We start from the raw sequence: 26,539 nt of genomic DNA on the forward strand, positions 1-26,539 counted from the left end.
GCACAGTGCAGAGCAAACCAGATGAAAGTCAAACTAGTTTGATTATTCCAGAGTCTAGATGCAGCAATAGCAAAGCCTTGATCACCTCTGGTCTTTAACCGAGACCTTGGTTGCACTAAGAGCAACTGATTCGAAGATCTTAGTGCTCTCTTGGGATTGTACAACTGGAGGAGATCAATTAGGTAGCTAGGTGCCAAGTTGTTTGAAATTTTAAAAGTGATCAAAAGAATTTTAAAGTCAATACGGTATTTAATGGGGAGCCAGTGTAAGAAGATAAATGCTTATCTTCTCAGTGCGGCAACCAGGCTCTTAGATTGCATTTATGCATTTTAGTGTTTCCCCGGGTACATTTTGCAACATATTTGCTCTGCTTTTCTAGTCGAGCTGGTCCGCCCTGCTATCTGCCTGTCCACCCACTAGCATCTCATGACAGCCTCAATGAACAAATCCTTCGCATTCAGATCATAACCTGTTGCATTCATTCTCTCTTCTGAGTCACTTTGTGCCAATAAACCAGTTTCAGTATAACACAGTCTGTCTCCTTGAAGTGCACTTTGTCGAAAAATCCGTAAAATGCTGAGTTAATACATTTTAATTGCATTGGTGTATTTCACACCTGTTTTGTTCTAATAACAGAGGGAATGAATGGTGTTCACAGTGGACTTTATCTTGTTTTTCCTTGACTTTTTACTTTCAACAGCATCAGATTAGAGTACAAACAAGATTCAGATCAAACTATGTATGTATACATCTACACACCTAATCTTAAAATAAAATGATGGCAGATAAGAAAGAGTCTACCTTCTCCATAGTTTCGGGTCCAGACGTCTCTCTTTATGTGGATCTGCACAGCATTTTTATTCCTTGGTCCCTTGTTCCACATCTTGAAACAATGTCCCACATTTTGACTGGCTCTGCAGGAAATGCACTTCTGCAGTCCCAAAATGTTGATCCTGTTCATCGTTTTCAGTGGGAGAAATGTTTCGTCACTTATCCAAGTGAGTTCTTCATAGATCCAGATGAACAGAATCAACCTTTTGGGATTTACTTACCTGGATGATTGAGCATGCATCAAGACACTTCTCTAAAGTCTTTCTTTTACTCAATGTGTATGGCTTTTATTGTACTCAGGAGAATAAGGTTAGCCTGTCTAATGCTATACTCATGAGGGAAGGTTACAAATCACCAAAAAGTCACAATCTTTGCAAATTTTGTCAAATATGATGGAAACAACTCTAAAGAAAATGGAGTGGCAGTATATTCTGAGAAATAGAGTTTCTGTTCTTTCTGAACAGAAAGTGGAGGGACACCATGGATAAAGATTGCTAAAATTGGCAGCCATGGCCTAAAAAACGTCATGGCAACCTGTGGCTACATCCAAACTATTTTAATTTTTTGTGGTTTTAATTTGGATGCATCCAGACAGAAGAGAAGTTGAAATAACAGAGAAATAAAAGAGATTAGAAGAGTATATAAAGACTTTCGCATGAAAGCAAAAGAACAAACTTCAGGTTCCCTTTATCCTTATTGTATTTACTCAGCAATAGAGCAAAATATATATTTACCCTGCACAATTTATTGCAGTTTTATTTGTAAGTTATGAAAATTTAGGATTACATCTCAGTCCCATTTTGTCCCAGGCAAACTCAGTGTTTGCCCCATGTTTACTTCTGAACACCCTACAGCAGCGGTCCCCAACCTTTTTTGCGCCACGGACCGGTTTATGCCCGACAATATTTTCACGGACCGGCAATGAGGTGTCGCGGATGAATACAACAAAATAAAACTAGTGCCGGTACCGAAAAAAAGATTTATTCATAACACACGTGAAAAGACCCAGGAAAACCGAGTTAACGATAAAAACAATAACAAAATAACGCTGAAAACCGATAAAAACCCTGAAAACCATACATTTCACACCTGAACCTCAACTCTCGCGGCCCGGTACCGAACGACTCACGGACCGGTACCGGTCCGAGGCCCGGGGGTTGGGGACCGCTGCCCTACAGCATAAAATGGTGAGATACAGATAATAATGTCAATCTGTAGTCCTGCACAGTGTGGTGAAGCTATCGCTGACATAGGCGGCCTCAAAATTTCTATTTATTTACATAGGCGTGTACGTTAATGGGTTAGAAATACCTGGGCAAAGTACAGAAGATGCATGTTGTGAAATAGCCGCACTGTTCACAAGTTGGTCTGCTGGTCTCCGGTTTAGCATTTTGGCTCTTTCAATCTTGTTTGTTGGTTTTTAACCAATCACAGGAGCTTGTTATCAGCTTAAAAGCGCTATACAAATACAGGCCATTTTATTTTTATTTTTTTTTTACCATTTATAGTAACAACTATACGCTGGATAGCTTAGCTTGAAAGATACCTTTGTAATTTACTGTGATGGTAAAAACCAGTGAGATACTCAGTTTAAACAAAAAAATATATATATCAAAAAGAGGCTTAAAACAAACTGAACAGCAAGCCCCAGAAAAACCGAAGAAGTTTTTAATTGTTTGGGGGGTTTTTTTTACAATAAACAACGGGAAACGTACGGGAAGCGTATCCATCTGTCACTTAAAATGACCGCGTCCTTAATTGGGCAAAGATTTGAATCTTAATCAAATTTTAATTAGATTTTATTATTGTAATTATGTCACATAACTTCTACAAGTTAAAAGACTTCCACAAGCTCACATCCACCAGCCCCCTTTGGCCGTCCATATATCACACTGTACGCCTGCTTCCAGGTGCTGTGACGAGGACAACACGGAAGTGAATTGTCAGCAGTCCAAAGAGCCGCTGAAAGAAACTATCGTCCGTCCAGACACGATGGCAGAGGGAGATTCTAAATGTTTTAATGAGTGTTCCTATTATATTGTCAAATTCATGCTGTTCTCCTACGCCTGCTGTTGGTGGGTGAGTACAGACACGATTATCCTAAAACCCAGAGTGTGCGCTTTGTTTGCTCGGAGATCCCGGCTGGCAGGAGGGAAGGCTGGGTGTGTGTGTGTGTGTGTGTGTGTGTGTGTGTGTGTGTGTGTGTACTTGTTTTCGTGACATCTGAGGACAATTTTATGATAACACACTCACAAAAATGAGGACGCTCGGAAAAATGAGGACATTTTGAGGTCCTCATTTTTCCGAGCCTTCTAAAGTGTTCTAGAGGCCCCAACATGCTCCCAAACCAAAAATCTCGAATGTCCTGAAATATCACAATTTTATGAAAAGTGTGTTTAGTGTGTGTTTAGCTTTTTGCTCACTTTCAGTTTCGCCGCCTACTGGCCAGTTTTGGAACAAAACACACTTTTAACACACTTTCAGTGACGTCACTCTGTGAGTCCTCATTTTGTAGGTGTGTCAGACACAATAACACATTTGACCCAGGTTATAGTGACGTCACTCTGCGAGTCCTCATTTTGTAGGTGTGTCAGACACAATAACACATTTGACCCAGGTTATACCCTTCTTGGGGCTTAAGCAAGGGTAACAACAGTTAAATCAGGCAAATCTTGACAAAAATGAAGGTCTTTAGATTCAGTTATTAGTGCCTGCACATCTTGGGGTTTTTGTTGTTGACAAAATGTCTCAAAATATAAAGTTTCAACATTTGTGTAATTATATTACTGTTATTTAATGAGTCTTACTTCTCAAAATCAATGCACAAATTGTCTGACCTTCACTAAGCAGAATGATGTGTGTGCAGATTTTGACCCTTGAAGAGTTTATATTAATCTGCATTAATATAATTGCATCTGCAATCTGCAGTTGAACTTAGAGATTCCTGCCGCTGTCATGTGATTCAGTATGATCATCAGGCTCAGTCTCGACTCTGAATTCCAAGAGGGCAGCAGCATGTCTCCTTGTTGAATGTCTGCTTTGAATTTTGGGTTGTTTTTTTTGTTTTGGTTTTTCTCCTCTGCTACTACCAGAAGTTGTCTGCACCACACCAGGGCCTGTGCTGCTAGCATAAACCAACTGAGCCTCAACCAGGGCCTGTGCTGTTTTCTGAGGCCATCTGCACCGCACCAGGGCCTAGCTAGACCCATAGGCACCACACCAGGGCCTTTACTGCTGTGTAATCAATTACTGTAAATGTACATGTTATCAGGAAATGATCAGACGGCAGAGGGTTTTCAGGAAACACTGTTAAATGTTCAGTTTCTATTTCATATGTTAAAACAAGATCTAGAGTGTGATAAAAGTGGTGGGTGGGTTCTTTTACATTTTGAGAGAAGCCAATTGAGTCTAATAACAGATTAAATGCCATGTTGAGGCTGTCATTTTTAGCATCTACATGGATGTTAAAATCACCCACAATAATTATTTTATCTGAGCTGAGCACTAAATCAGATAAAAAGTCTGAGAAATCAGACAGAAACTCTGTAAGGCCCAGGTGGACGATAGATGATAACAAGTAAGACTGGTTTCTGAGTTTTACAGCTGGGGTGGACGAGGCTAAGCATCAGGCTTTCAAATGAATTAAAAGTCTGTCTTGGTCTTTCGTTAATTAATAGGCTGGTGTGAAAAATTGCTGCCACACCGCCCCCTCCGCCTGTGCTTTGCGATTTCTGGTAGTTAGAATTACTCGGGGGTGTTGATTCATTTTAACTAACATAATCATCCGACTGCAACCAGGTTTCTGTAAGGCAGAGTAAATCGATTTGTTGATCAATTATTAAGTCATGTACTAACAGACTTGGAGGAGAGCGCCCTAATATTTAATAATCCACAATGTTTTACTCTTTGGTTCAGATGTGGATACTGTATTGTTCTTTCTTTTTGATTTTTTTTATGTTTAAATTGTTTTTTGCTGGTTTTTAGTTTGTTTTTGTCTGTTTGGGAGCTGACACGGTCTCAGTGGAGATGGGTTTTTGGGGGGGTAGCAGGAGGAGAGAAGCTGCAGAGAGGCGTGTAAGACTGCAACTCTGCTTCTTGGTCCCAACTCTGGATAGTCATATTTTGGGGGCTTTAATAAATTTGTCCATATTTCTAGAAATGAGAGCTGCTCCATCCAAAGTGGGATGGATGCCGTCTCTCCTAACAAGACCAGGTTTCCTCCAGAAGCTTTGCCAATTATCTATGAAGCCGACATCATTTCTGGGACAACACAGACAGCAATTTAAGGAGAAATGCAGCTAAACAGGTCACTCCTGGTCTGATTGGGGAGGGGACCAGAGAAAACTACAGAGTCAACATTGTTTTGGCAAAGTTACACACTGATTCGATATTGATTTCAGTGACCTCCGATTGGCGTAACTGGGTGTCATTACTGCCGATGTGAATTATGATTTTACTGAATTTACGTTTACCCTTATGTGGTGGCGCGAATGAGGAATAACCGGGGACGGTAACTAAGATGTTGACAACGCCACCTGGGGGAGGGAGTTACACCCCAGGAAAGATATCTCTAGCCAATGTAAGTGTTACACTGGCAACCAAAGCCCACAGACTTGTTATTAACGGCAAAGGTGAGGCAGGTGAATTTTACAAATCAAGGTTTATTAAGAAGAACTACTAAAAACATAGAATTATAAAATCAAAGAGGCACCTAAGGTAGCAGGGTTGAGACGGCAAAATAGTTAATTAAAACGACCAGACTCCCTACCACGATGCTACCCTAAAACAATCACAACATGATAAAAGAGCAACTAAACAAAATGGTGGAGACCGGCCACTTGAGGAGGCAACCTACAGGGAGGAGTGCCCAAGGGTGCCACCAATTACTCACCCATGTGATTTCACTGCAGACCTCACTCACACTAAACGGTGCAATCTACCTATGCCCGGTGTGTACACTCGCATGCATCGGGAGGGATTCCACCTCACGTGCCTAGCCCCTCAACAAGCAGCCACACCTCCACTAAAGCAATAAAAGAAAGCATAAAACATTAAACAGATTAGTAAAAGATCTACATAAAACAAATACACCCCAAATTACTGTTTGTTATAAAAGCATTGCGTAACAAACAAAACAGCATATGACAAGACAGCAGTAGTATAGTGCAAGCCTGCAACAAAAGAGGGAAACAGTTGTCAAAGTCCACCCTACTATGCCACGTTATGATGAACACAAGAGTCCCACTTACCACTCTCTAAAGGGCAATACTAAACTGAGTAACTTTCCTGGAGAGATCTGCAGCGCTTAACTGCCTAATGCTCGCAGCCACCTTGGATGGACAAGACTACCAAATGACTCCTTCTGGTAGTGAAGCGCAGCTGTTTCTTATAAGCCTGCTAATTGTCAACTGGGAAGGTGTGGATGTTAGTGGTGCGTTTGTGGACATCATGTAAAATCCTACCCCAGAATCTACTTCACTACACTTAGCCAGCAGTTTTAAATTTCCTTCAATGTCGCCTGCTCTGGCCCTGGAAGACAATTAACTATGGTTGCCGGTGTCTCTAGCTTCACATGTCTGAGAACAGAATCACCAATTACCAGAGTTTGACCCCCGACGGGGTGTGTCGCCGAGTGGGGAAAAACAGTTAGACACATGTATGAATTTGAGGAATGGACCCAAAATGCAGACACAAAGGAACGTGAAAGAAAATTTTAATATTAACAGAAAGCAAGCTGTTTATTAAGGCTGGTAAAATAGGCAGAACCAGCTTCCAGTTTGGATTCGGGAGACAGACACTATCTCTACTTTTAAGATTAGGCTTCAAACTTTCCTTTTGCTAAAGCATATAGTTAGGGCAGGATCAGGTGACCCTGAATCCTCCCTTAGTTGTGCTGCAGTGAACGAGGCTGCCGGGGATTCCCATGATGCACTGAGTTTTTCCTTTCCAGTCACCTTTCTCACTCACTATGTGTTAATAGACCTCTCTGCACTGAATCATACTTGTTATTAATCCACAGCATGTCTTTATCCTGTCTTCCTTCTCTCACCCCAACCAATCACAGCAGATGGCCCCGCCCCTCCCTGAGCCTGGTTCTGCTGGAGGTTTCTTCCTGTTAAAAGGGAGTTTTTCCTTCGCACTGTCGCCAAAGTTCTTGCTCATAGGTGGTCGTATGATTGTTGGGTTTTTCCTCTGTATCTATTATTGTGCGATCTACTGTACAATATAAAGCGCCTTGAGGCGATTGTTGTTGTGATTTGGTGCTATATAAATAAAATTGAATTTAATTGAATTAAAAGATTACAAAACAAAAGGCAGAAGTGAAGCTAAACAATAACCTAACCTGGGGACAAACCATGAAACCTGACATGGATACAAACATACCTGGAACATGGAAACGTGGCACCAAAGACAACAGATGACCTGACACTGAACAAATGAGGACAGGACTTACAGTGGCTTGCAAAAGTATTCGCCCCTTGAACTTTTCCACATTTTGTCACATTACTGCCACAAACATGAATCAATTTTATTGGACTCGCACATGAAAGACCAATACAAAGTGGTCTACACGTGAGAAGTGGAATGAAAATCATACATGATTCCAAACATTTTTTACAAATAAATAACTGAAAAGGGGGGTGTGCGTAATTATTCAGCCCCCTGAGTCAATACTTTGTAGAACCACCTTTTGCTGAAATTGGATTCCATTAAAATTGATTCATGTTTGTGGCAGTAATGTGACAAAATGTGGAAAAGGGGACGAATACTTTTGCAAGCCCTTGTAAGTACACAGAGAGACAATGAGGGGATGAGGAACAGCTGGGACAAATCAGACCTAACAAGACAAGGGAAACAAAACTAGACTCACTGCATATAGGACAAGGACTTTCACAATAAAACAGACATCACAAGGGTAATCTAATAAACAAATGAACTTAGCTAACCTAAAGAACTTATAAATAAACATCGACATCCAAACAAACTAAAACTTAAAATGCTGGGTCAACAAACCCAGGAAAGTGACAGTAAAATCATTTATTATACACATTATACTTATTTTCTTAAATTGCTTATCTATTATCTGTATTTTCACTTGAGGGTCTAGGGTACTGCTCTTCTTTTCATGACAAATTAGGACATGTTTATGATAACACACTGACAATATCAGGCCAATTTTGGCATTACTCCATCAGTGAACAGCATGCCCATGCTAACTTAAACTAGACCAGCAAGCTAACCACATGTGTATTTAAGTGTTACTTAAGAATAGGAACCAAACAAATTAACGGAACGAAATTAACTGTAACAGCAGTTTGCAAAACACTGTGACACTTCTCAAGTGTTCCTACCTCAAATACAGCGAGTGTTGCTGTGTTTTTGTTGTTAAATGGACGAGGAGAGCCCGTGGCTGGTGAGAGGATGCGGCATTTCGTCAGTGGAGCATAGAACCACGCCTGTGATTGGACAACAAGTGAGTAACGCTGCATCTGATTGTTCGAAAGCCTCAACCAAAGAGCTGCTGGTCACGGCAAGATACAAACTCGCCGGAGCTCTGAGTGAACTGCACATCCGGGACCTTCAGCACTCAGCAGAGATTTGTCTTGACGTATGTATTTACCTTTGATATCCATGACTCGACGCACATTTAGCAAGGTAAAGTTGTATGTTTAACAAGCTAATTAACGCTAGTTAAACGGAACTAAAACAATACACAATCGATTTGAACAAACTGTGTGATGAATGATGATAAATGCTAAAAAATTACTTAAGATTTATCTTCAACAATAGATATTAGAAGTTTAATTTAACTGTTTTAAATTCCCACTGGAGTTAAAGGGACCTGTGGCCTTGCACGTGCTCTGCATCTTCAACTGCACAGACAGTCAGTCTAAGCTCTTTTTTAAGTGTAGCTAACTGCAACACACATTTTTTTTTCAACACAAGATATGTTTGGGGGATTTAAATGTTAATAATAATGTTTTCGTATTTAGCACAAACCAATAGGGTCTGGGTCTCTGGCCCAGCGTTTCTGACGTTATTCTAAGGTTTTGAGTTTCTTATGTTTAGTGGCGGGTTAGTTGAGTTTGGCTTAACGTTATTAACATTGTTTTAAGGAGTTTATGTTAGGGTTGTATATTACAACGTTTGTATTTTCATGCCATTTTTCCTGTTTTATTTTGAAAGAGTCTGTTGTGTTCAGTTCATTAATCTCACTGACCTGTTGTGTCAATAGAATCATTTGTGCCAGCTACTTCCCTGCTCTCCTTCCATCCTGTCTCAACCTCCAACAGGAAAGTAGAAGTCCTCATATGGTAGGACCAGTGATTGTAGTGTGTGTGTTACACTGTCCTCATATTGTTTAAGCTGTGAAGGACATGAGTGTGTTTCAGTTGCCTTCCTCATGTGGTTGGATCAACAACTCTAGTGTGTGTTACACTGTCCTCATATTGTGGGTAGCAGAACTGTACAGTGTTAAGTTTCTTTAGAATCTGGTATAAGGAAGTCGGATCCTTCTGTAATAATGTTCACTGATACAAATATGATCTGTAGTTAATTATCTAGTCGGGATTTATACTAGAGAATGTTTCTGACGTTATATTGTTGTCTTTTGTTGCAGACACCAAGTGCTGAGGTCCTGTCTCAGCCTCATACTTACCCACTTCATTCTTCCAACAGGTTACACATCATATTTTTGTATTTGGTATCAAGTATATGTGTCAGATGGGCCTAGTGCATAAATGAAATGCACTTTAATTGTATTAAAACAATCAGTTTCAGTCAAAGTTAACCAAAATCAACATTAGCATTAGGAGAAAGTAATTGTCTATACCATTTGTTAGTCCAAACTTTCCGTAAAGCATCAGCGTGATCTTTATTCTGACTACATTTGATATTTTTGTCCTTTACACATGTTTTTGTCCATTTAACCTCCCGCTGATCAGTTTACATGATTTAATTTCTGGGGAAATAGATGCCTTTAAATCAGTGTTGGGTTTGGAGCTTTTATTGACAACAGCAGAAGAAGTTAGAAGTCAGGAACATGAACTCTACATGTGTTCAGTCGTCATGTCCTCATATTGTTTTAAGCTGTGAAGGACATGAGTGTGTTTAAGAAGAAGTCCTCATATGGTAGGACCAGTGATTGTAGTGTGTGTTACACTGTCCTCATATTGTTTTAAGCTGTGAAGGACATGAGTGTGTTTCAGTTGCCTTCTTCATGTGGTTGGACCAACAACTCTAGTGTGTGTTACACTGTCCTCATATTGTTGGTAGCAGAACTGTACAGTGTTAAGTTTCTATAGAATCTGGTATAAGGAAGTCAGATCCTTCTGTGAATAATGTTCACTGCTACAAATATGATCTGTAGTTGATCATCTAGTCGGGATTTATACTAGAGAATGTTTCTGACGTTATATTGTCTTTTGTTGCAGACACCAAGTGCTGAGGTCCTGTCTCAGCCTCATACAGACCAATCGGTGAGTGACTTACCCACTTCATTCTTCCAACAGGTTACACATCATGTTTTTGTATTTGGTATCAAGTATATGTGTCAGATGGGCCTAGTGCATAAATGAAATGCACTTTAATTGTATTAAAACAATCAGTTTCAGTCAAAGTTAACCAAAATCAACATTAGCATTAGGAGAAAGTAATTGTCTATACCATTTGTTAGTCCAAACTTTCCCTTTAAGCATCAGCTTGATCTTTATTCTGACTACATTTGATATTTTTGTCCTTTTACACATGTTTTTGTCCATTTAACCTCCTGCTGATCAGTTTACATGATTTAATTTCTGGGGAAATAGATGGCTTTACATCAGTGTTGGGTTTAGAGCTTTTATTGACAACAGCAGGAGAAGTTAGAAGTCAGGAACATGAACTCTACATGTGTTCAGTCGTCATGTCCTCATATTGTTTTAAGCTGTGAAGGACATGAGTGTGTTTCAGTTGCCTTCTTCATGTGGTTGGACCAACAACTCTAGTGTGTGTTACACTGTCCTCATATTGTTGGTAGCAGAACTGTACAGTGTTAAGTTTCTTTAGAATCTGGTATAAGGAAGTCGGATCCTTCTGTAATAATGTTCACTGCTACAAATATGATCTGTAGTTAATTATCTAGTCGGGATTTATCCTAGAGAATGTTTCTGACGTTATATTGTTGTCTTTTGTTGCAGACACCAAGTGCTGAGGTCCTGTCTCAGCCTCATACAGACCAATCGGTGAGTGACTTACCCACTTCATTCTTCCAACAGGTTACACATCATATTTTTGTATTTGGTATCAAGTATATGTGTCAGATGGGCCTAGTGCATAAATGAAATGCACTTTAATTGTATTAAAACAATCAGTTTCAGTCAAAGTTAACCAAAATCAACATTAGCATTAGGAGAAAGTAATTGTCTATACCATTTGTTAGTCCAAACTTTCCCTTAAAGCATCAGCGTGATCTTTATTCTGACTACATTTGATATTTTTGTCCTTTTACACATGTTTTTGTCCATTTAACCTCCCGCTGATCAGTTTACATGATTTAATTTCTGGGGAAATAGATGCCTTTAAATCAGTGTTGGGTTTGGAGCTTTTATTGACAACAGCAGAAGAAGTTAGAAGTCAGGAACATGAACTCTACATGTGTTCAGTCGTCATGTCCTCATATTGTTTTAAGCTGTGAAGGACATGAGTGTGTTTCAGTTGCCTTCTTCATGTGGTTGGACCAACAACTCTAGTGTGTGTTACACTGTCCTCATATTGTTGGTAGCAGAACTGTACAGTGTTAAGTTTCTTTAGAATCTGGTATAAGGAAGTCGGATCCTTCTGTAATAATGTTCACTGCTACAAATATGATCTGTAGTTGATCATCTAGTCGGGATTTATACTAGAGAATGTTTCTGACGTTATATTGTTGTCTTTTGTTGCAGACACCAAGTGCTGAGGTCCTGTCTCAGCCTCATACAGACCAATCGGTGAGTGACTTACCCACTTCATTCTTCCAACAGGTTACACATCATATTTTTGTATTTGGTATCAAGTATATGTGTCAGATGGGCCTAGTGCATAAATGAAATGTACTTTAATTGTATTAAAACAATCAGTTTCAGTCAAAGTTAACCAAAATCAACATTAGCATTAGGAGAAAGTAATTGTCTATACCAGGGTGCCCAATCCCAGTCCTCGAGAGCTACTGTCCTGCAGCTTTTAGATGCATCCCTACTCCAACACAGCTGAATCAAATAGTTGGATTACCAATTCGGCATGCCATCAAGTCTGGCAAAGGCCTGATAACGAGCCATTCATTTGATTCAGGTGTGCTCGAACAAGGACGCATCTAAAAGCTGCAGGGCAGTAGCTCTCGAGGACTGGGATTGGGCACCCTGGTCTATACCATTTGTTAGTCCAAACTTTCCCTTAAAGCATCAGCGTGATCTTTATTCTGACTACATTTGATATTTTTGTCCTTTTACACATGTTTTTGTCCATTTAACCTCCCGCTGATCAGTTTACATGATTTAATTTCTGGGGAAATAGATGGCTTTAAATCAGTGTTGGGTTTGGAGCTTTTATTGACAACAGCAGAAGAAGTTAGAAGTCAGGAACATGAACTCTACATGTGTTCAGTCGTCATGTCCTCATATTGTTTTAAGCTGTGAAGGACATGAGTGTGTTTAAGAAGAAGTCCTCATATGGTAGGACCAGTGATTGTAGTGTGTGTTACACTGTCCTCATATTGTTTTAAGCTGTGAAGGACATGAGTGTGTTTCAGTTGCCTTCCTCATGTGGTTGGACCAACAACTCTAGTGTGTGTTACACTGTCCTCATATTGTTGGTAGCAGAACTGTACAGTGTTAAGTTTCTTTAGAATCTGGTATAAGGAAGTCGGATCCTTCTGTAATAATGTTCACTGCTACAAATATGATCTGTAGTTGATCATCTAGTCGGGATTTATACTAGAGAATGTTTCTGACGTTATATTGTTGTCTTTTGTTGCAGACACCAAGTGCTGAGGTCCTGTCTCAGCCTCATACAGACCAATCGGTGAGTGACTTACCCACTTCATTCTTCCAACAGGTTACACATCATGTTTTTGTATTTGGTATCAAGTATATGTGTCAGATGGGCCTAGTGCATAAATTAAATGCACTTTAATTGTATTAAAACAATCAGTTTCAGTCAAAGTTAACCAAAATCAACATTAGCATTAGGAGAAAGTAATTGTCTATACCATTTGTTAGTCCAAACTTTCCTTTAAGCATCAGCGTGATCTTTATTCTGACTACATTTGATATTTTTGTCCTTTACACATGTTTTTGTCCATTTAACCTCCTGCTGATCAGTTTACATGATTTAATTTCTGGGGAAATAGATGGCTTTACATCAGTGTTGGGTTTAGAGCTTTTATTGACAACAGCAGGAGAAGTTAGAAGTCAGGAACATGAACTCTACATGTGTTCAGTCGTCATGTCCTCATATTGTTTTAAGCTGTGAAGGACATGAGTGTGTTTCAGTTGCCTTCTTCATGTGGTTGGACCAACAACTCTAGTGTGTGTTACACTGTCCTCATATTGTGTGTAGCAGAACTGTACAGTGTTAAGTTTCTATAGAATCTGGTATAAGGAAGTCAGATCCTTCTGTGAATAATGTTCACTGCTACAAATATGATCTGTAGTTGATCATCTAGTCGGGATTTATACTAGAGAATGTTTCTGACGTTATATTGTCTTTTGTTGCAGACACCAAGTGCTGAGGTCCTGTCTCAGCCTCATACAGACCAATCGGTGAGTGACTTACCCACTTCATTCTTCCAACAGGTTACACATCATGTTTTTGTATTTGGTATCAAGTATATGTGTCAGATGGGCCTAGTGCATAAATGAAATGCACTTTAATTGTATTAAAACAATCAGTTTCAGTCAAAGTTAACCAAAATCAACATTAGCATTAGGAGAAAGTAATTGTCTATACCATTTGTTAGTCCAAACTTTCCTTAAAGCATCAGCGTGATCTTTATTCTGACTACATTTGATATTTTTGTCCTTTTACACATGTTTTTGTCCATTTAACCTCCCGCTGATCAGTTTACATGATTTAATTTCTGGGGAAATAGATGGCTTTAAATCAGTGTTGGGTTTGGAGCTTTTATTGACAACAGCAGAAGAAGTTAGAAGTCAGGAACATGAACTCTACATGTGTTCAGTCGTCATGTCCTCATATTGTTTTAAGCTGTGAAGGACATGAGTGTGTTTAAGAAGAAGTCCTCATATGGTAGGACCAGTGATTGTAGTGTGTGTTACACTGTCCTCATATTGTTTTAAGCTGTGAAGGACATGAGTGTGTTTCAGTTGCCTTCCTCATGTGGTTGGACCAACAACTCTAGTGTGTGTTACACTGTCCTCATATTGTTGGTAGCAGAACTGTACAGTGTTAAGTTTCTTTAGAATCTGGTATAAGGAAGTCGGATCCTTCTGTAATAATGTTCACTGCTACAAATATGATCTGTAGTTGATCATCTAGTCGGGATTTATACTAGAGAATGTTTCTGACGTTATATTGTTGTCTTTTGTTGCAGACACCAAGTGCTGAGGTCCTGTCTCAGCCTCATACAGACCAATCGGTGAGTGACTTACCCACTTCATTCTTCCAACAGGTTACACATCATGTTTTTGTATTTGGTATCAAGTATATGTGTCAGATGGGCCTAGTGCATAAATTAAATGCACTTTAATTGTATTAAAACAATCAGTTTCAGTCAAAGTTAACCAAAATCAACATTAGCATTAGGAGAAAGTAATTGTCTATACCATTTGTTAGTCCAAACTTTCCTTTAAGCATCAGCGTGATCTTTATTCTGACTACATTTGATATTTTTGTCCTTTTACACATGTTTTTGTCCATTTAACCTCCTGCTGATCAGTTTACATGATTTAATTTCTGGGGAAATAGATGGCTTTACATCAGTGTTGGGTTTAGAGCTTTTATTGACAACAGCAGGAGAAGTTAGAAGTCAGGAACATGAACTCTACATGTGTTCAGTCGTCATGTCCTCATATTGTTTTAAGCTGTGAAGGACATGAGTGTGTTTCAGTTGCCTTCTTCATGTGGTTGGACCAACAACTCTAGTGTGTGTTACACTGTCCTCATATTGTGTGTAGCAGAACTGTACAGTGTTAAGTTTCTATAGAATCTGGTATAAGGAAGTCAGATCCTTCTGTGAATAATGTTCACTGCTACAAATATGATCTGTAGTTGATCATCTAGTCGGGATTTATACTAGAGAATGTTTCTGACGTTATATTGTCTTTTGTTGCAGACACCAAGTGCTGAGGTCCTGTCTCAGCCTCATACAGACCAATCGGTGAGTGACTTACCCACTTCATTCTTCCAACAGGTTACACATCATGTTTTTGTATTTGGTATCAAGTATATGTGTCAGATGGGCCTAGTGCATAAATGAAATGCACTTTAATTGTATTAAAACAATCAGTTTCAGTCAAAGTTAACCAAAATCAACATTAGCATTAGGAGAAAGTAATTGTCTATACCATTTGTTAGTCCAAACTTTCCCTTAAAGCATCAGCGTGATCTTTATTCTGACTACATTTGATATTTTTGTCCTTTTACACATGTTTTGTCCATTTAACCTCCTGCTGATCAGTTTACATGATTTAATTTCTGGGGAAATAGATGGCTTTACATCAGTGTTGGGTTTAGAGCTTTTATTGACAACAGCAGGAGAAGTTAGAAGTCAGGAACATGAACTCTACATGTGTTCAGTCGTCATGTCCTCATATTGTTTTAAGCTGTGAAGGACATGAGTGTGTTTCAGTTGCCTTCTTCATGTGGTTGGACCAACAACTCTAGTGTGTGTTACACTGTCCTCATATTGTTGGTAGCAGAACTGTACAGTGTTAAGTTTCTTTAGAATCTGGTATAAGGAAGTCGGATCCTTCTGTAATAATGTTCACTGCTACAAATATGATCTGTAGTTAATTATCTAGTCGGGATTTATCCTAGAGAATGTTTCTGACGTTATATTGTTGTCTTTTGTTGCAGACACCAAGTGCTGAGGTCCTGTCTCAGCCTCATACAGACCAATTGGTGAGTGACATACCCACTTCATTCTTCCAACAGGTTACACATCATGTTTTTGTATTTGGTATCAAGTATATGTGCCAGTTGGGCCTAGTGCATAAATGAAATGCACTTTGATTGTATTAAAACAATCAGTTTCAGTCAAAGTTAACCAAAATCAACATTAGCATTAGGAGAAAGTAATTGTCTATACCATTTGTTAGTCCAAACTTTCCTTAAAGCATCAGCGTGATCTTTATTCTGACTACATTTGATATTTTGTCCTTTTACACATGTTTTTGTCCATTTAACCTCCCGCTGATCAGTTTACATGATTTAATTTCTGGGGAAATAGATGGCTTTACATCAGTGTTGGGTTTAGAGCTTTTATTGACAACAGCAGGAGAAGTTAGAAGTCAGGAACATGAACTCTACATGTGTTCAGTCGTCATGTCCTCATATTGTTTTAAGCTGTGAAGGACATGAGTGTGTTTAAGTAGAAGTCCTCATATGGTAGGACCAGTGATTGTAGTGTGTGTTACACTGTCCTCATATTGTTTTAAGCTGTGAAGGACATGAGTGTGTTTCAGTTGCCTTCTTCATGTGGTTGGACCAACAACTCTAGTGTGTGTTACACTGTCCTCATATTGTTGGTAGCAGAACTGTACAGTGTTAAGTTTCTTTAGAATCTGGTATAAGGAAGTCGGATCCTTCTGTAATAATGTTCACTGCTACAAATATGATCTGTAGTTGATCATCTAGTTGGGATTTATACTAGAGAATGTTTCTGACGTTATATTGTTGTCTTTTGTTGCAGACACCAAGTGCTGAGGTCCTGTCTCAGCCTCATACAGACCAATCGGTGAGTGACTTACCCACTTCATTCTTCCAACAGGTTACACATCATATTTTTGTATTTGGTATCAAGTATATGTGTCAGATGGGCCTAGTGCATAAATGAAATGCACTTTAATTGTATTAAAACAATCAGTTTCAGTCAAAGTTAACCAAAATCAACATTAGCATTAGGAGAAAGTAATTGTCTATACCATTTGTTAGTCCAAACTTTCCCTTTAAGCATCAGCTTGATCTTTATTCTGACTACATTTGATATTTTTGTCCTTTTACACGTTTTTGTCCATTTAACCTCCCGCTGATCAGTTTACATGATTTAATTTCTGGGGAAATAGATGGCTTTACATCAGTGTTGGGTTTAGAGCTTTTATTGACAACAGCAGGAGAAGTTAGAAGTCAGGAACATGAACTCTACATGTGTTCAGTCGTCATGTCCTCATATTGTTTTAAGCTGTGAAGGACATGAGTGTGTTTAAGTAGAAGTCCTCATATGGTAGGACCAGTGATTGTAGTGTGTGTGTTACACTGTCCTCATATTGTTGGTAGCAGAACTGTACAGTGTTAAGTTTCTTTAGAATCTGGTATAAGGAAGTCAGATCCTTCTGTAATAATGTTCACTGCTACAAATATGATCTGTAGTTAATTATCTAGTCGGGATTTATCCTAGAGAATGTTTCTGACGTTATATTGTTGTCTTTTGTTGCAGACACCAAGTGCTGAGGTCCTGTCTCAGCCTCATACAGACCAATCGGTGAGTGACATACCCACTTCATTCTTCCAACAGGTTACACATCATGTTTTTGTATTTGGTATCAAGTATATGTGCCAGTTGGGCCTAGTGCATAAATGAAATGCACTTTGATTGTTTTAATACAATCAGTTTGAGGAAAAGTTTCCCAAAATCAACATTAGTATTAGGAGAAAGCAATTGTTCATACCATTTGTTAGTCCAAACTTTCCTTAAAGCATCAGCTTGATCTTTATTCTGACTACATTTGATATTTTTGTCCTTTTACACATGTTTTTGTCCATTTAACCTCCCGCTGATCAGTTTACATGATTTAATTTCTGGGGAAATAGATGGCTTTACATCAGTGTTGGGTTTAGAGCTTTTATTGACAACAGCAGGAGAAGTTAGAAGTCAGGAACATGAACTCTACATGTGTTCAGTCGTCATGTCCTCATATTGTTTTAAGCTGTGAAGGACATGAGTGTGTTTAAGTAGAAGTCCTCATGTGGTAGGACCAGTGATTGTAGTGTGTGTGTTACACTGTCCTCATATTGTTTTAAGCTGTGAAGGACATGAGTGTGTTTAAGAAGAAGTCCTCATATGGTAGGACCAGTGATTGTAGTGTGTGTTACAATGTCCTCATATTGTTTTAAGCTGTGAAGGACATGAGTGTGTTTCAGTTGCCTTCCTCATGTGGTTGGACCAACAACTCTAGTGTGTGTTACACTGTCCTCATATTGTTGGTAGCAGAACTGTACAGTGTTAAGTTTCTATAGAATCTTGTATAAGGAAGTCGGATCCTTCTGTGAATAATGTTCACTGCTACAAATATGATCTGTAGTTGATCATCTAGTCGGGATTTATACTAGAGAATGTTTCTGACGTTATATTGTTGTCTTTTGTTGCAGACACCAAGTGCTGAGGTCCTGTCTCAGCCTCATACAGACCAATTGGTGAGTGACATACCCACTTCATTCTTCCAACAGGTTACACATCATGTTTTTGTATTTAGTAATCAAGTTTATGTGTCAGTTGGGCCTAGTGCATAAATTAAATGCACTTTGATTGTATTAAAACAATCAGTTTGAGTCAAAGTTTCCCAAAATCAACATTAGCTTTACTTCTTTGTGAAGATCTTAGGAGAAAGAAATTGGCGCACCATTTGTTAGTTCTAACTTTCCTTTAAAGCATCAGCTTGATATTTATTCCTACTAAATTTGATATTTTTGTGTTTTTGTGTTACATTGTCCTCATATTGTTTTAAGCTGTGAAGGACATGAATGTGTTTTTGTAGCCTTTCTCAATTGGTAGAACCAACAACTCTAGTTTGTGTTACATTGCTCCTTTAAAGTGCTCCAGTAGAAAGCAAGGTTTAAGAACATTTTGTATTCACATTATAAACTATAAACTAGAATATTTTCTATCTTTTCTTGCATTCACATTAAGATATTTTCTTTTGTTTCCATTTATGACAGCTGGGAAGGTGAGAAGCAAGTGGACAAATGATGAAGTAAAGGTTGCTGCAAAGTACCAGGTAAAAGGAATGTGACTGCTGCTTCCAAGCAGAGCCGGCAGCTCGTAAAGGCAGAGACTGGGTTGCCATAAAGTACTACATCCACAACAGGATCATTGCATTAAAAGAAAGATGCAAGGAAAAAAAGAAACAACCAAGAGAGATACTTTGTTGCTTCCACAGTTATGTCAATATTGTAGTTTTCTGTATTGCATTGTTCTTACTCATAAATCTGTGGTTTATGCTGGGTGCTTTTTCCAATTAAATGATAAGAAAGGCAGATAATGTTCCACGTTTTTATTGACATGAACATTCACTACAAAATGAATTAATGCATTACAATATTAAGACTTAAAAAGTAGACTGACCACATTTGACCTATGTCTTTTTTAAGTCTCTACACAGCTCATATTTACTGTTTTATTAACACATAAATGTCTGATATTTCTGTCAGAAGTTACCCGACTGGTGAGCATTACTATTGTGCATCCATGCCTATTATATTGTAATCTCAAAAGGAGCCAAGCTTAAAAATACAGAACCTACCCTTACCTGGTCCTTATAAGTCATATATACTTGAAAATTATGTGTTTCCATGGGCTTCACAATTCACCTAAACATGAAATATCAGTGTGTGACCTTATGGTACTCATAAGTCACATAAACCTGACAGTGTCCTCACAAGTAGCATTAAATTCAGGTTTGACCAAAATTTCACCCTAGCCAAAATCTCAACAGATGGGCGTGTTCCTGGAAGCATGGGTCAAACTTTGTGTGATTCCCATGCCTCTAGGACCTTCAGAAAGGCACGTTCCCATTTGTCACATTTTTGTCATAGGTCCTGATATTTCACGAAAACACGTATGTGTGTGTGTGTGTGTGTGTGTGTGTGTGTGTGTGTGTGTGTGTGTGTTTAATGCTTTTAATTTGTGGGTATGCGAGTTCCGGTCAGATCCGTGGGGTGGAAAAAAGGGTGATCCGGTCTTATTTCGCTTTTCTAATAAAACCATGGGCTTTGTAAGCTACACCTGTGGACGGACAGGTGCTGTAGGATATTGCTCACAGAAACCTTCCGCCGCCACACCCTCCTTGCGTACCTTTACCCTACCCGGATGAGAACTGGGTAAATAAAATCAGAAAAACAGAGAAAAGGGAAGAACGGACGAGGCGTCATTTTTCACGCAGGAGTCTTGTGTCCTCCCGTGGTCACTGTACCACAGTACGGGTCATGTGGACCGATGAGCCACATGTAAATCAAATGACAGTGACAGCACTGTAGCAGCGTGGCTTCAGTAGTTTTTCATTTCATTCTATGGCTTCAGTAGTTTTTCATTCAATCTGATGACCAGTTAACTCCACGCAGGCTATCAGTAAAGTTTCTGTTTTTCTTCCGTAGAATTTTTTTCAGTGTGTGGATCGTTTTTATTTTATTTTATTATGTTTTGGGGGGGGCGGGGGTTGTAATTGAGTGGCGGGCTCTGACACGCCGTCCGCTGCACTGCTCCTTGTTCTTGTCTGATGGTTCGGATTGTTTGGGGTCACTGATCCATTGCAAAAATATATGGGGACTTTTTTTTTTCTGCAGAGGCTCATACTGACTTAGAGGAACGACGCATTAGAGGATCTGAACGGAAAATGATCACTTATAATGAAAGTATTACATTAAATTAATTTTAAAAATCCACCTAAAAGTTATTTAGATTTTTACTTTTATTTGCTTACATTTAGACAGTTGCTGTGCAGGTCACTGATGAAACACTGTAAATGAGTCAAAACTCTCCAGCCATCATCAGTCATTCCCATCGAGGTTCCTCAGCATAATGTTGCCTCTAGCAGACTTTCTGGGAGTTATCTTGTTTTCCCTTTAGGATTTTTCAGGAACGGCAGACATAGCCTGCCTGGAAACGACCTGCAGATTATCTTTTCCAAGTGTGTGTTTGAGTGATAAAGCCATCTGAGATAAGAGCGGGAGCATATTGTAGCTTCTTGGATTAGAACAGTTTAGACCAGTTTAGCACATGCACATACACCGCAGAGTAAAACTCTGCAGATAGTAGTCCAACACTATCTATTTTTTTTTTTTTTTTTTTTTAATCTATTTTTGGGAAAACCACACAATCTCCCAGACAGAAGCACCTGGAACTCCCCAAGTAGAGGAAGTTGAGGATCCCAAATGATTTTTTATGCCCCTGTGAGGACCCTCACTTCATATAGACACTGAAGGTTTTTAAGCTTAATAAAAGTAGTCCTACAACATACAGTACCGAGTTTGATTCAGTTTAAAACGGGAAAAACCCATACCCTTTTCATTAGTATCATGTCTACATTAAAACTTGCAATTTCCTATAAAGGAATTTTTGATTTAGCCTTCTACATATTGGATCTATATTTGAATAAAATGGTGTGGTGGTTTACACATTTGCCTAACAAGTAAAATATCTCCTGGTTGCTTCCTAGGTGGAAACACAAACTCCAGCTTCAAACTCTGCCAGATCAAATATGCAGAGCTTCCTGTTGTAATGACGCTTTGTGATTAAGATAAGATTTTTTTGAGTGGCTGGAAGCCCGCCTTTATCATTGCTGTCATTTGATCTGGGGCTGTGAAAGTAATTAAATTTGATTTTTAATTATGAATTTGGCAACCAACAAATAAAACCAGGAAACCTTTGAGAAAAAACTTCAGTCTGACAATGCTGCTCTCATTTTGATGATGGAATGATTGCTACAGATAATAAATAAGTCTCAGAGCAGACTGTGCACCTGCTTTTAGTCATATAATTTTAGAAGTATATCATTATATATGATCCCAGTTTAGTTGACATGTTAGAATAGTTTTGTTCTTACATTTCTCCACCTTATCTTCTACTTTAATAACCAGATATATGGAAAAAAAAAAACATATGTACTTCCTGAGTTATGAAAAAAATGTAAGTAAAGACAGAAGCGTTAAAGAATATCCTTTAAAAAATGCGTCAAAATCTTGGCTCCTTCAGCAAATCATAAAACAACTCTAAATGGAGCTTACGACGTGTGCAGGTACTGCTGAGGAGATCATGTCCAAAACCATCATGAAGCGTTCCTGACAGAAAATACTTATTTGATGAGTTTCACTTCCAAGCTTGGTTTGGGTTCAGTTGATGACAAATGTTGGAGCTGCTGAAATTGTGAGTCTGATGTGAGTGCCATTTTCAAACAATGGCTAATTATTAGATCAAAAACGCATTGCGATATGCCGATTCTAATTTATAGTTACAACATAAGCGTCACATGAATTTAAACAGTCAGTTTACAGTTTTCAAAGGACGTCATGTTGGTTGTTGTGCTGTAAGTAAACTTTGACCTTTTAGCCATCTGTTTGATTCAGTCTTACTAATGACTTCTTTGACATAGTGTTAGTTTCAAGCCAAGCAGAATTTCAATAAATGTTAACACTAAAGTGGATATACTATGTTTTCCTTTATTTTTGTCATATATAGAAATATTGTGACAGTGGTGGATGGAGGTCATTGTTTGCTTCAGTAATCCCTGTGAGCAAAAAGCTCAGGCTGAAGTCTAAACGCTCTGTTTCAGACAGGGTCTTTTTTTCTACTCTTGGATTTCAGAGAGAATGGATATCCCTAATATGGTCGTCTCAGGCACACGGCTCTGACTGCGGGTACAGAAACCCCACTGACCCATTCTTCAAACCTTTTTCTTACGAGGGCCAGCCAATCAGAAGAAAGTTGTCTTTTGGCTTTAGTAGACTCCAGGAATAAAATACAGTGCTGGAAATCAACATTATAAATCCACTGACCAAGTTTTCTAAACACCTGAAAGGTATTACCACGAGCACAGTTCAGTACGGCCAGGCCGGTTGGAAATAATGGGTATCATGACAGCAATTAACAACTTTCTCTGTTAAGCCGGGCTTTCTACTTCAGGTCTCTGCACATTTGCATTAAAAGGGACATTTTGTGGGTCATGTTACTCTTTTTTTTTTTTTTTTCCATGCAAAATTATCCCTTTGATGTTATCTGATGATGATAAGTCTGATAAGTAAGTGATTAAAAAATTACAAAGAACAAAAATATAGCATTAAAATGCAAAACTTTTGCAAATAAGATGAGATTAATGCAGCAGAAAAATCATTAATCTGTGCAAAGCGTGTTAAACATTTTAATTCAAGTTAATTATTTTATCACTGAGTGCAAGCTCAGTCTTGCTGTTTATTTCTAGAGCTCTGAAACTTTCAACTGGATGCATTTAAACTGTTACTGCCCCATAGGATAATAAAGTAAACATGGAAATCTCTTTAGTTTATAAGCAGATTAAACTGAAATTCATTTCCTTGTTTGAACAGGTATTCTTCGTGCGCTCTGTGTTCCTCTAGCAGATGAATAGAAATTAATACATGCACGTTCGCGTGACAATGTGTTGCTTCATTCATTGTTTTTTAGCAAAGTACGACTTAACAAGTTGCACATTTAAAACATGTTTCCCCACCAGAGAATGTAGTTCCTGTGGCACATAGACAGACACAGAAAACTGTAAGCTTAACATCTGTTTTTTCCACAGGTTCTTTTCTGTAGACAAAAGTAGTGGATCAGTACTGGAACACAGAGTTCATGCACACAGAGTTGTCCGACCAGTAAAAACTGGGCCAATTAGAGTATATTGGCCATTTAATCCCGAAACAATAGCCTTACTTGCGACTATTTATTTTTTTTAAAGGCAGTAACGTGAAGTGATATAATTTGATTCTTGAACGTGATGTTTATTTCAACAAATACCTCCAAATGGGAGATATGACTGCAACAGTTTATACTGCTGGCTTACAAGCTTGTCTTTTTTTGTCTTCCTTTCTGGGAAATACTGTATAACCAACCATGCAGCTGCTCCCTCTCATAGATGATGTGACAGACTGTATATTTTTGAAGACAGATGGCTAATTGACACAACACTTGGTGCACTTAGAAAATTCATTTATTTGTCTCTTCTGTAAGAACCTTTTGAGAAGTTAATTTGCGATGAGAGGAAGTGCAAAAAGGAGTAGAACGGGAGGCAAAGGCATAAGACTCAGTAATGGGTTTATTATGGAGAATGAATGCTGCCTTGATAGGGAAGGTGAAACAGATAAACATGTTATATTTACTTTGATTCTGCTGCTCGTTGACTCAGTCACATTAAGAAGATATTTTTTGCCACATGGTGCCTCTGAATAAAGAGTTCTGGCACATCCTCCTGGAAACCTAGACACAAAGATTGAACGCCAACAGCGATTCTCATAAAATGTTTCATGCAACAGGTGCTCAAACCTATTTTCAGTTCACTGCATGATGCTACAGTAATCATTTCACACTATAATATAATATAATGAGTAATGAAAACAACAAGTAATGATGCACCAGTTGGTTTTGGAGAAACCGAGGACTCTGCAGTGTGAGTACTCTTGTGGTGATTTACTAGAATCCAGAGCTTCACTTTCTAAAATGTCAGTTGGTAATTTAAACCACCTGTAAAAGAAACTTGAGTGGGTTACTTTCAGTTCTCTTTGTGCTTCTTCATTTAGTTTTGTTTTTCTTTTGCTCTTAATGACCTGTTTTTCACCCCCATTCAGAATTTTTGCAGAACAGGATGTGCGTGTGCTGGCTGTCAACTGCTTAGAGTGTAAATGTCCAAACAACGCGGTGTATATTTTGGAGGAACAATGTACAGAAGATGATGAGTAATTTCCTGCTTACTGTGGGAATGATTTAACCCACATTAGGACAACAGCTTAATCTCCTCTGGCTGTGTTTTCTGTATTCAAATGGAGAACGGTTGACAAAGAGTAAACGTAAAATTAAAGCAAAGCTCGAGGGTGACGAGAATGCCTCGGGTCATGTTTAACAATGTTTGAACGCCGCTTTGATTTAAATTCTTATTCCGAAATTAGCATGAAGTGAAATAATGCAAACAACAGATTAGGAGGACAGAACAGATCAGAGGAGCACGACTGGAGCGGTGCAGAGAGGATTTGTCAGAGGTTTTGATTGCCGTCTGTAATTTGTCACAAATTGTTTGTTCCTGTCATCTGAATCTTAGAGAAATGTAAAAGCAGCTGGAGTTCTTCCAGTAACCTTCCCAGCATGTTCCCAAGTATGCTGCTTTCTTTCAGTTTGCTGCGTGAGGTTATTTGCTGCTTTTAACCTTTACTTACCCAGTGAAGGTTGACTTAGCTCACGTAACACACAGGAAAACGCTGGGATGTCATGTTTTTGAATTTTTGTTGCGTTTAATTTGGGACCATTAAAACATTCATCAAAGATTGAGATCTTGGTCCAATTGTCACAAGAAATCGTCCTACAGTGTCGGAGAGAATTTTGGTCTTTACCCAAATCGTCCGCATGATCAAGGTCAAATTTTCACTCTTGACACACTGATTCTGTTAGGTGTAGGCTGTGTGCAGACAGGAATAGGACCCAAGGTGCAGACTCCGGAGACCAAAGGTGAACTCAAAACAGCTTTAATACTGAACTCAAAAGGGGTAACATAACATGACTGGAAAAATCAAAATAAACTTAAACCAGAGGACTAACAGAACACACAGCTAAGTAAACGGTAGAACGCGACAGAGAGCACAGGAAAACACAGGGCTTAAATACGCAGAGGGAGTAATCAGGAATGGGCAACAGGAGGAAACACAGCTGGGGCAAATCAGGACTAACGAGACAAAGAAGCGTAAACTGAACACACTGAGAAAAGACAGACCTTCAAAGTAAAACAGGAAACACAACACAGACTGAACTTACAGACACAGACTGACTGGACACGGGATATAGCAACTAAGGATACACAGAGACACGAACTAGACAAGGGATACAGCTGACAGGGGAGACAGAGCAACTAGAGACGACAGAGACAAAAACCATAAGACAGAACTCAAAGAAACCAAAGACTAGAAATTATAAATAATATAACAAACTCAAAAACCCTGGGTCAACGACCCAGGCCTCCTAACAGTACCCCCCCCTTAAGGGCTGGCTTCCAGACAGCCCAAACCAGAACCACCAAAACGAAAAAACAACCCAACCAGGGCGGGCGGTGGGGGAAACAGGACGGAGGGCTCGAAACAAACCAAACACAACCCCAAAACCAAAACGGAAAACACTGGAGCCCAGAAAACAACCAAACAAAACCAGGCACACGACAGTTCCAAAAAAAAAAGTTCAGGGGGCCGGCCCGGAGGCTGACGGCACCAAAGTCCAAACCTGGGTAGTTCAGGAGGCCGGCCGTGCGAAAAGCAACGGCGGCAAGGCAAGCGAAGAAGGTCCGGAGGCCGGCCACGCAGAGGGCAGCAGCGGCGACCCAGGCGAAGGAGGTCAGGAGGCCGACGGCCCAAGAGCCCAGAAAACAGTTCAGGGGGCCGGCCGAGCGGGAGGCACCTGCGGCGACGGAGCAGGTCAGGAGGCCGGCCGGGCGGGAGGCACCGGCGGCGACGGAGCAGGTCAGGAGGCCGGCCGGGCGGGAGGCACCGGCGGCGACGGAGCAGGTCAGGAGGCCGGCCGGGCGGGAGGCACCGG

The 26,539-nt window shown here is 39.4% G+C and overlaps 1 protein-coding gene across 1 annotated transcript in view; it reads left to right on the forward strand.

The window, feature by feature from the left end:
- Positions 1 to 1,991: 1,991 nt before the first annotated feature.
- Positions 1,992 to 26,539, forward strand: part of tspan15 (tetraspanin 15) — a 63,352-nt gene continuing 38,804 nt past the window's right edge. The window contains exons 1-2 of the mRNA XM_031737963.2: positions 1,992 to 2,018; positions 2,742 to 2,910. Of these exons, the coding sequence (XP_031593823.1) occupies positions 2,824 to 2,910 (87 nt within the window). The 5' untranslated portion in view covers positions 1,992 to 2,018; positions 2,742 to 2,823. The remainder of the gene's footprint in view (positions 2,019 to 2,741; positions 2,911 to 26,539) is intronic.

Source organism: Oreochromis aureus, linkage group 1 (assembly GCF_013358895.1).
Source record: "Oreochromis aureus strain Israel breed Guangdong linkage group 1, ZZ_aureus, whole genome shotgun sequence".
Lineage (NCBI taxonomy): Eukaryota > Metazoa > Chordata > Actinopteri > Cichliformes > Cichlidae > Oreochromis > Oreochromis aureus.